Here is an 11,833-nt window from a genome sequence, read left to right as displayed (position 1 = left end):
CCAACCGTGTCCTGGGGTGCACCAAGCATAGTATTGCTAGCCGGTCGAGGGAGGGGATTGTCCCGCTCTACTCTGCACTGGTGCGGCCTCACCTGGAGTACTGTGTGCAGTTTTGGTTGCCACACTATAAAAAGGATATGAGGATACTAGAGAGTGTCCAGAATAGAGCCACAAAGATGGTGAAGGTTTTAGAGGGGAAGCCGTACAAGGAGCGGCTGAAGTCACTAGGTCTGTTCAGCTTGGAGAAGAGAAGACTGAGGGGAGACCTCATTGCGGTCTACAACTTCCTCACAAGGGCAAGTGGAGGAGCAGGCGTTGACCTCTTCACCCTGGCGACCAGTGACAGAACTCGAGGGAATGGCAGGAAGATATGCCAGGGGAGGTTTAGGTTGGGTATTAGGAAAAGGTTCTTCACCCAGAGCGGAGTGGAGCACTGCAACAGGCTCCCCAGGGAAGCAGTCATGGCACCAAGCCTGACAGCATTCAAGAAGCCTTTGGACAATGCCCTCAGACACATGGTGTGAATTCTGGGCTTGTCCTATGCTGGGACAGGAGTTGGACTCGATGATCTTTGTAGGTCCCTTCCAACTCAGGACAGTCTTATGATTCTGTGACCCAAAAAGGGCCTTCCAGTGAATTTATCACAGAGATTTCATTGGACTTGCCCCTTCCAGTGAGCAGATATCTCAAGAAGCTCCAAACAACAGCAACAGAGAATCAAAAGGATCAATCAATAAAGCCCAGCTACCTATGTAGCCTATTACTGTTTCCACTGAGGTCCACAGATCTGCAGTCCTCTTTGCCACAAAAATTCTCCCCTCAAAAAACAAGAGGCAACTGCACAACCTCAGTATGAAGCTCCCTTTAAATCAGTCAGGGGAATTAGAGACATAAAGAGACAGAAAAATACCAAGACTTCTAGTCATGAAGCTACTTTCATAGGCACTTTTGTTTTCTGAATATTCACTACTTCATCCCTCAGAATACTGTGTTATTATCTTGTTGGAATTTCACACTTCAATAATCAGACAATCAGACTTAAAAAGTAATAGACTAGGTAAAATATAGATGTATTAGATCCTTAAATGCAAATATGCCATATAACAGACACACGCGTTTGCACCCACAGCAGTGTATGGCCAATCTGAGACAGCCAAAGGCGAAAACAGAAGCTTAGGCACAAAAACTGTACACATGATCTCGGAATGCGGGATCAAGCTCAGCCTGAATCCAAACTTCTCAACAGATAAAGATCAAACAAGCATCATCCACTTTTTTGTAGCTGGCACAGCCTACACAGAACATTCCTCATCTACTGGTTAAAGTCTGGCAATTGAAGATCTCTATTTTCAGTCAGCTTGCATGTTTGTGTAAATGTAGCCTAGACTATCAAAGCTTAGGTGCCTCAGTGTGGTGGTTTAACCCCTGTAGCCACCATATGAGCCACTATGAAGAAAATTAACTCTATCCCAGCCCAAACCACTACACTCACCATTAAAAATTACTTTCTATTCTTTTTTCTCACGAACAAAGCCTAGGCACAGGCTGAAGCATTTAGACATTCCACCCTTTACCAACACCTAAAAGGTTTGTTAAGATTTTTTCAAAAACTCTGTACTGTGGGCTAAGAACAACAGTGTAATTTCTTCGGAACAGAACTCACCGAGAACGAGAGCGACTTCTCCATCTCCGCCTTTCCCTACATCTAGACCGTTTTTTCAGGGGACTTCTGGATCTGCGTCTGTCCTTGTGTCTTGAGAGGGATCCGCTGCTAGATCTACTTCTATATGAACAATGCCAGAAGAAAAACACTTTAATCTTGAAACTTCATAAAAATTAGGTCAACCAACAAAGGAAAAAAAACAGGAATCCTGCCTCACTACATAAAATTGTATAGTGTTACACCTCAGTAATATACTGCCTATCAACATTTTTGCAAATATGAATACTTTAGGCTTCACCAGGTGCTCATGTCCTCCTTTGAAACAATGCACCATTTAAGTCATACCCACGTTTCGTCATAACCTCCATGAACGCTTTGGAAAATAGAAATTTGTATCATATTAGGATAGCTGTCCTTAGTAAATTACAATGCATAAAATCTAGTATAGACAACTTCTAGCAGCTTGTAAAATAGTTACATTCTGTTTCTCTTCCAGGCCCAGTCACTTATTGCAGTCTTGGTCACTGAGGAAAGATGGCTTTAACTGCTCTCTTTTTGCTTTGTTCTCCAGCCTTACAATTGAAATAAACATAAAAAAACCAAAACAAAACAAAAAAACCAACCACTTTTGGTGGCTCAGCATTTAGTCAACTAAGCTTTTCAGTTGAAAGGATTCGTTAGCAAGGATTTCAATTATAAGAATTCTCAAGGAAAGGAATGAGTATTTACTGCGTGATAAATAAGGAATGCAAATAATGTGCAGATACTCTCACAAAAATCCAATTAAAGTCTTCTGATAAACATATATAGCATAGCTGCAGATTTGATGAAGAAAATAAGACTTAAAAACTACTCTATTCTTTTCTTCCCAACATATTCCCTATTTTTGGAAGATCATAATTCCTAGGAAAGAAAAAAAAAAAAGGTGGATTTGAACATTAAGTTGCAAAAAAACACATCCTGAAGAACAGAGAGGTACAAAAAATACCAGCTCCACCTGTCTTCTGCAGCTCAAGACACACCGAGTAACATATACCAAGAGGAGAGGCAGAGGTTTTTTACCTACAGCTGTGTTCTGCCCATCAGTGCAGAAATACAAACCAGCTACAGGGCAAATTAATTACAACTGAGTCAAAATAAGACCTTGAATAAATTTTCTATCACAGAGATGAAAACGATTTAAGTGTTTTATCAAACAGTAAAACAGGGAAGTCATAAGGATAGTTCCCTCAACAGATCAGACTGGCCTTTTTTCAGCATGTTCTCAGATCTGACAGGAGCAGTGGTAAATCGTCAAAAAAAAAACCAAACAACAAAATATAACCATCAACGGTTGTTTAAAGCACAGCTTTTCCACAAGGAAAAAAAGGCAAGTTTATCTTCTAAAAATCAATTTGGTTTGTGTCAATACAAAATAGTACTGAGATTACTGCAGCGTTATACAAAACAAAGACTGTTTTTTCAGTTATGTCCTGAGTTAAAGAAACAGCAGAGAAGCAAGCAGTAAGGGCGTGACCAAATGATTCTTCTTGCATTACAAAAGATGCCTAATATTTGTGTGTCATTAGATAACTTGTACGGTGGTGCCACACTATTGCAAAACTGAAGCCTGCACTGGTATCATATTTGTTTGACAGCATAACTGACGATAACTGCCTCTGGCCAGTGTTTCTGTAACTAAGAGAATTCTAGTTGCCTTGTTAAAAGATGATGCATGAAAGGATGCAACAGAGCTGCTGCTGCAACACTGACAACACTCGCCTTTTTAAAGTGTAAGCTATCAAATACATTCTGAATTTCTTTTTTTCTTCTTGATACTTAACATAGTCAAACATCTTTACATTGATTATGTAAATGCTCAGAAGACATTAGTGACATTGAAAGAATCTGAACCATTTCAGGAAGCGTCTCTAAGTCTCACAGAGCAAGACTGTCTCATTCTTGGAAAAAATCTCAATGCATATACTTTAAGGGTGACCTAGTAATTTTATTTCCTCCCATATTCCAAAGCCTGTTTCAGAACTGAGCACATTTAGTAAAGCAAACCTAATCTGAAGAATGAAAAACCGCCCTAAAGCCTTTTTCTTCTTTTTTTAAAAACCAGACCCTTACATTTACAGTACAGTAAATAAGAATACTGCATTTGTTAACTCCATGTTTAGAAGTTCAGGGTATCAGGAGCTTTCCAGTAGCAAAACCAGCGAGCCCATCTGCTCAGGGCGTTAACAGTAAACTACATGTTCGACCACAAAAAACAGGTAGCTATTTCTTTTTAAAATACAGCTCACAAAGTGATATTATGCTACATGGCATAAAACATACCATGCAACCATAGAAATGGTTACGCTACATGGCACAAAAAGTGTCTTCTAGTGGGTTTTAACTGAAAGAAATCCTGAAAACATTGAGCATTTAGAGGGAAAAAGTACCTGTTCAGAGACAAAGTTCCTGGTTACTCTGACCTGCTCAGTGCAATCAGTAATCTTCTCTACAGGGATACTCGTCTTCGAACTCAGTGAGAAATCTCAGTAACCACCACCACCACTCAAAAAACCCCACTGCTATCTCTTAGTCCAAAATAAAAACCATACCTACCTGTGTTTTGAGTGTGATCTTTTCCTTCTACATTGGAAGTTTGAGCCAGACCTGGATTCTGAACGAGAATGGGAACAAGATCGACCGTCTTTTCTTTCACTGCTCTTTCCAGACTCTGAGAGGAAAAAAACACTTTGCAGTGTAAGCTCAGAACATTTACAGATGCCAGCTAACAATCTGGCACAAGCGGAATGTACCACATATAGTGCAAGGGGCCTACTCTATGCACACCTTCCTTCTTTGCCAATATCCTTCAGAAACATCCAAGAAAGTCATGGCACATACTCATTGAGTGCAGCCATCCTGCAGCAGTACACACAAACCAGGTAACTATAAACAGCTAGCTCTACTAGGAATGGGATTTATGTTGCTGCCACAACGCACAAGATCGCAACATATTCTCCTCTTGGTCTATTATTTAACAGAATTACTTTATTTTTTTTAAATAACCTGAGAAGAATAGAGTAAATTTAGAGGGCATAATTTTGAAAACAAGCATAAAATGTAAATAATAATTAGTACTTTCTATACTGTTAGATATTTTCCTGTGTTAATGTTAGATATATTCCTGTGTGATATGGTCTAGGCAATCCTGCCCCGGCAGGGGGATTGGACTAGATGATCTTTCGAGGTCCCTTCCAATCCCTAACATTCTGTGATTCTGTGATTCTGTGATATTTCAACCACTGTACAAATACTGAAGGTTTATTCCTCAAACACTGTTTTGCAGGAGGAAGGGACAAAGAGAAAAGGGTGAAAAGTTTGATCCAAAGGCGGGGAAGTCAGCAGAAATCTTCACAGTGACCTCACCAACTTTGGTTCAGATTCTAAAAGACTGTCATTCTGCTGCTTAACATTGAGGAAATGTTAGAGCTATTTTCTTCCAGCCCTAAAAAACAACAGAAAATACTCAGCCACTCCCCCAGAAAAACCCCTCAAGACTCCGCACTATCTAACCTATGTAGGACAATGTCTGGGTTGGTTAGGAAAAAGAATGACAAAATCTCACTGATGAAAAGAAGGAGAAGGATCTCAATTGCACGTTTAACAAGCTGAGAATTTTTTTATGCTGTGGTTTCGCAATCAGTTTAAGCCAGCACCGAAATACCTGTCCAACCTCTCAACACACTAACGCCTTCCTCCTTGACCTGGCATATCGGTGTTAGCAGGGATCCACGAACCAACCTGGATGAAAAAAAAAGTCCCTTACAATATATTGCTTTATGCCAGATTCATTCTCTGATCCCATTTGCTATGAAGATGCACACAGTCTTGAGCCAGCATGAAAAAGAGCATAGCACAGGGACAAAATTAACCTGCTGCAGATAAAGAAAGCATAATATTACTGCTTTCAGAACCATCCTAGCTCCCCCTGACCGCGAAACTATGGCATTAATGGGTGCTAGAGCACAACAAAACAAGACATAAAGCATTTTCTTTCAAAAGTGTCAGTACTTTGAACTTAAAAAGCACCAACATTAAGTACTAATTTAGTATTAACTTTGTATTTTTCAAAACATTCAGTGAGCGTGTATCTGAAAATAAGACACGATGAAATAGAAAGCTTCATCCCACTGCTTTGTTGCACAAATGCAATTTTGATTATTTTCTTCTTTTTCCAACACGTATTGTCCACCTTTGAGTATCCTCTTCCTGTGTTTGAAAATGCTCTTAAAAGCATGTGCCAAGGTACGCACAGAACGTATCTGTTAGGTAATAAACATAATATACCTACCTGGCTCAACAGCAGCAGATATGAAGGACTGGGCTTCCCTTACTCTCTTCTTCATCACTTCTTCCAGTTCCTTGGCAGCAGCTTGCAATGTCATTTCAGGAGGCTTCACTATTGCATTATTGGAGTGATTTATTCTAAATTAAGGAAAAATAAAACCTTTAGCTCCAGCACTTGAAAAGGGAAAATGAAAAACAACTAAGAAAGGAAAACACCTCAACTTCCAGCTACAACTAAAAACTTCAAAGTTCAGCAAAACTACAGATTTCTCCTAACGCTCACCTGTTCTAAGTATCTGAAATATCTTTTGTTGCTTTCAAATCTTACCACTTTTAAATAAATGCAGCACAGTATTTCTGTGTTCAAATACTTTCTAGTAGAAGTAGGAATCTCTTTCTCCAGTTCAGATCAAATCTCTACATTAAGACCTACTAATTACATACACATACAGAAAGCTTAATTAGTACTAAGGACTTTGCACACTCTTGCACTATTAGAGCAGCCACTACCTCAGGATTAAATAGAAACATATTTTACTCAATGCCATCCACATTCTTCTCAGAGAAAGTTATGCCCAACCTTGAAACTGGAGTTTACAAAAATGTTCCAGTTTGCTAACAACAGGTCCTTATATTGAAAAAATATTAAGCACAGCAGTTTCCTGCACATCTCAGTCATAAATGCATTAGGGTACAAGAAATCTCTCATTCAATACGGAAATTTCATTCCTTACTTTAGTGGCCTCTCTCCAAACATCACTCCATTAAAGGCAAGAGCTCGAGGTACACAATTTTGGTCTGCAAACTCCACAAAAGCAAATCCTGTTGGTTGCGTCTCATCACCTGCCATTCGCACAAATTTGGCTTCTCCAACTAGCTCAAAGAATTCAAGCAGCCGATCTGCTGTTGTAGTCTAGAAAGAGTTGAAGAGCTCAGCTGAAGTAAAATATAGAATGAAAACCACTTATGCAATATATCACGTAATCCAAGAGCTACAGATTTTGGAAGGCTATCTCACCATTATCACACAGGTGACATGGATTTGGTAATGTTACACTTAAAGACAGGTATTTTTTCTTCCATTAAGCTAAAGAATATACTACAATTTAAAATAGTGCAACCACAAGCCCTGAAGCCTCACATCTAGGTTAAAAAGGCATTTGCGCAGGATTTTGCACTTCTCAGGAAACTCATCTGAAATAACTCATGACGAATTTCCGTATACACCTGTGTCCAAGCTGTTGACTGTCAATTTTGATCAATTCCAAAAAAACCCAAACAATATTACGACATTTAGATTTTATCTGCTCTTCCACTAGCTTCCAGCTTACTTCATTTTATTGCAATCAATAGTACTTTGACACTCCAGGAGCTACTTTGGTAGCCAAAAAACCCAAATAAAATACTTACATTGCCATCAGTCAAAAGCAAAACGTTTTTCAATTCAATCAACTGGTGAAAAAACAAGTTTCTGACAGACCTAACTTTCCTGTTCTAGAAACGCAAAGGTATTTATGTTAATTTTGCAACTTCCACTAGGACATATAATTCCATCTTACTGTACTTAAACAACTGCACAGCGTTGTGGGGGACAGCTACCACGATCCCAACACTTCTGAGGCACTGCTCAGCTAACATAACCCAGCTGGCCATTTGATCAACACACACAATCAGAAGTATGTTTCTGGAATTCAGCTACAGTGTGATTTCTCTGGTAGCCTGCCAAAATGAATTCCACAGTCTGGTCTGATCTGACTGGCACAGGAGCATTCAAAATATCACTAGTAACCAAAAACTTTTTTTTTTTAAAAAAAGTGTCTATTTTCATCAACTGAGGAAAACTCTGTAACATCAAAGATTAGAATTGATAAATTACAATTCGACACGTTCCAGTAGTATTTCCACTACACAAAAAAGCTACCTGGGAATTCAAGTTTCCAACATAGACCGTTCTCCTGATCTCATCAATTTTGGATGGATCTGCATTCCCCATAACTGGTGGTTGTGGCATTTCTCCCAGTGCCGTAATGTTAGGGTCCAATGCTGCTGCTGCGATAGCCCCCAAAGTGCCAAGTGAAACACCGACCTGGAAAACACAAAACCAGAATATGCTTTGCAACCAAGCACTGCTGGCAAATAATTCACTTGTGAATACTTGCCTGTCTTGGGCACTTCTGTAAAAATAAATCTAATGAATATAGGCAATACTGTAAATTTTAAGGTCCCGGATGAACACTTTTTGTAAAGAATAAAAATCTGCCCATAAATAACCTTCATAGTTAAGATATTCTGTGGGCTATCAGGTAGCACCTTATCAAAGAGGGCTGCCCAGGGATGCAGCATATCAATCAGAAAACATATAGGCTTGAATTTCTAATGCTTACAGTCAATCAAATTGACTAAGATTCCTTCAGACACTGCTAATATTATTTTTTTTTTGGCCACAACAAGTATTAGGAGTAGAAGAGGAACTGCTGAGCCCTTGCCCAGCAGGGGAAGAAGGGAATTTGCAGTGCCCACGGCCAATTTGTTCTGTGATAGACAGCAGTCCACCAAAGGGACACAGAAAGTACCTTCTGGACAAACACATCACATAAGGCAAGGTTAATTGCAGGTGAAATGAGAAGGATATTATGTCTAAGTCCTTTCCCTACAAACACAGTCACTTCCGAGGCAATGAGGACAACATACTTCTCATTTTTTGGAACTGGGAATTAAAATCTCTCCCGGGGAATGTTATTTTAAAAAGTCACTTAAAAATCACTACTGAATTGGTCTGATGAGTTCCTCGGTTTAATTTTATTTTCCCCACCTGAAAAGCAACTGCCTTTCCAGCAAACAAATTTCCAGCAAACAAATTTTCTAACAAGTGTAAGAAATTCTCAACCAGGCACCAGTAATTTTTTTTTTATGTAACAAAAGAGAAAACTACTCTATTTTAACTTGACATTTTCCCTGAATTTTATTTAATGTGGTAAAAAAAGGGGTGCTTCCTCTCTTCCACCTCACATTCTGCAAGCTTACAACGACCTTAAGTAAACTACTCTAACATCAATATGCTTTTTATTTAACATAATATGTAACTAATTGTATTCAACAACTGAGACTTCCTTTTAGTTCTTTAAGGAAATTCTCTGCTGCATCCTATAAAACTGAGGTATGTTAATGACAGGAAAATTGTAGAAACTTGGTAAAAAGGAACTCTTCTCTCTAATAACGCTAGTTCAGACAATCACAGCACAGCCCTTTGCTCTAGAATCACTGAAGCACAAAGCCTACAGGTGCCAGAGACATCATCCTCACTCCCTAGTAAGTCAAAAATCTTCTCTTTTTTCATTCAAGTCAGTCATAGGATGTTGCACAATGAATTCGAGTGGAACAGGGCTACCAAAGGAACACACATCTGTATACATATTCTGCTTACTGTTGTGCACTATCAACACACCTGGAAGTTCACATCCATTAGAAACAAGCACGCCCAGCAAAGGCAACGGCGCTACAGATATTACAGTAAATTCCTTAACACAAATGCCCTTTTTTTCACATACATGAAATGATGCATACAGACAACTTCACTCTGCTCTGCACACTCATGCTTCACCAAGCAAAAGTATTTTGTGTGTAAGCTGAATATCTGCAATACAGACAGAGAGAAAACATGTTGCAGTTCTACACAATGCAACACAAAACTTTATTTCACCTCACTGCTTAATCTATTAAAAAAGTTAGGATAACACGTTTAATATCACACCATATACTCTTCTTAAAACAAGAATTGTTGGCTTGATTTTTTTAACTATGTATTTCTGTACAAAGGCTTGCAAATGGGGTCCTAATCTCAGTGAAAGCTTTTACTTAACTTACGTAACACAAATACTCTCAGATGACTGAAAGCTACTACGTCACCTTCCTCTGAGTCCTCAGCATGAAATAAATTCAAAAGAGCATATTAATATTTGTCATTCAGTAGTCAATGTCCACGAGACCTCGAGTTCACTAATTCAACTTACTGAATTACGTCTTTCATCTAGAAACCGGAGTGAAAAGTGAGTTTCTGCCGTTCCATGAAGGTAACAAAACTCATGCTCTACAACACATCAGAAGTTTGGATTTCTTACAGAACTGTTTTTAAAACTAAGACTCAGATGACATGATTTTTTGTCTGATGTTGATTCTAATGAAAAGGCAAATTTCTCTTTTAATTGAATTAATAGAAGGAATTGATTTTTAAAAATCTAGACCTCAAATCATTAAATACGTAAGGAAAAAAAGGAGCAGAAAATAATTTCAACATTTCGTAGCATCGTTCTGCTTGGGACAGCTTTGCTTCCCATGCACTTGTCAATGAAACACTATTTTCACAATTTATCGTAATACTATTCAAATAAATTTTCAGAGAGTCAATAGGAAGCATGTCTCTCTTTGTTTCACAAGAAGGGCATTAGAGTAAATACTTAATTTATTTCCAAGGTAACAAGTTGAAAGTCAGGTCAAATGTCCATAACTGTTAGGCAAGGAAATCCATACTGCTAAAAGTTACGCATATAAACTGTAAATAAAACCAGGAGTAAAATATACAATCACAATCCTGCATCCTACCTCTGAAGACTAAATTAATCATTTAGAACTGATGTTTACAGCATTATAACCTTGACATTTCCAAGTCAAACCCTACTACGGCACTGGATTTTCATATTTTATGTGTACATACACACTGGCAAACTTTTACACATAGGCACAAACAGTATTTGCTTATGAATGTCAAGAAAGTATCTATTTGCCTTAAAATCTGTTATGTAACTTAGTGAAAAACAAGAACAACAGCTATAACAAAAACCCACATTTGGTCAGGAGAAAACTCAAGTATATTAAGAAACAAGTGTGGAACAAGTCCAAAGTAAAAGAGAATCACAGAAATCACAGAAACTACTAGGTTGGAAGAGACCTCTGGGATCATCAAGTCCAACCTTTGACCTAACACCACCGTGTCAACTTAGACAATGGCACCAAGTGCCACATCCAGTGTTTTCTTAAACACCCCCAGGAACAGTGACGCCACCACCTCCCTGGGTAGCCCACTCCAATGCCCAATAACCCTTCCTGGGAAGCAACCCTTCCCAATGTCTAACCTGAACCTCCCCTGGCCCAGCCTGAGGCCATGTCCTCCAGTCCCGCCGCTAGTTGCCTGGGAGAAGAGGCCGACCCCCACCCCGCTACAACCTTCCCTCAGGTGGTTGTAGAGAGCGATAAGGTCTCCCCTCAGCCTCGCCCTCTCCAGGCCAAACAATCCCAGTTCCCCCGGACGCTCCTCACAGGACATACCCTCCAGACCCTTCACCAGCTTTGTTGCCCTTCTCTGGACTCACTCCAGCACCCCAACATCTCTCTTGAAGTGAGAGGCCCACAACTGGACACAGTACTCGAGGTGCGGCCCCACCAGTGCCGACTACAGGGGGACAACCACTTCCCCAGTCCTGATGGCCACACTATTCCTGATACAAGGCAGGATGCCATTGGCCTTCCTGGCCACCTGCGCACACTGCTGCCCCACGTTCAGCCAGCTGTCCACCAATACCCCCAGCTCCTTTTCCACCAAGCCGCTTTCCAACCACTCTTCCCCCAGCCTGCAGCGCTGCATGGCGTTGTTGTGGCCAAAGTGTAGGACCCGGCACTTGTTCTTGTTGAACCTCATACCATTGGTCTAGGCCCATCTGTCTCAGCTGTCCAGATCCCTCTGCAGAGCCTTCCTACTCTCAGGCACATCAACACTCCCACCCAACTTAGTGCTGTCCGCCAAAAAATCACCATAAACCTATTAAAGAGTGCGCGGGGAGGCGCTCCGGG

General features: G+C 39.9%; 1 protein-coding gene across 1 annotated transcript; it reads right to left on the bottom strand.

The window, feature by feature from the left end:
• Positions 1-1,659: 1,659 nt before the first annotated feature.
• On the bottom strand, positions 1,660-11,627 carry LOC137676244 (splicing regulatory glutamine/lysine-rich protein 1-like). The gene is made up of 6 exons (XM_068422940.1): positions 11,565-11,627; positions 7,911-8,075; positions 6,724-6,902; positions 5,994-6,127; positions 4,259-4,373; positions 1,660-1,783 (listed from the first exon to the last, which is right to left on the bottom strand). The coding sequence occupies exons 1-6, from the start codon at positions 11,625-11,627 to the stop codon at positions 1,660-1,662; spliced, it is 780 nt and encodes a 259-aa protein (XP_068279041.1).
• Positions 11,628-11,833: the final 206 nt, after the last annotated feature.

This window comes from Nyctibius grandis, chromosome Z, assembly GCF_013368605.1.
Source record: "Nyctibius grandis isolate bNycGra1 chromosome Z, bNycGra1.pri, whole genome shotgun sequence".
NCBI lineage: Eukaryota > Metazoa > Chordata > Aves > Nyctibiiformes > Nyctibiidae > Nyctibius > Nyctibius grandis.
Note: the sequence above shows the minus strand (reverse complement) of the source record. Positions and strands in the feature narration are given on the sequence as shown.

Excerpts from the sequence above, each read along its gene's own strand:
- LOC137676244 (XM_068422940.1), bottom strand. The coding sequence starts at position 11,627 with ATGCAGCGCTGCAGGCTGGGGGAAGAGTGGTTGGAAAGCGGCTTGGTG. Across the intron at positions 6,903-7,910 it reads TTGGAAACTTGAATTCCCAG|ACTACAACAGCAGATCGGCT; the intron begins GTAGCTTTTTTG and ends AACTCTTTCTAG. Across the intron at positions 6,128-6,723 it reads TTTGGAGAGAGGCCACTAAA|AATAAATCACTCCAATAATG; the intron begins GTAAGGAATGAA and ends TCCTTAATTTAG.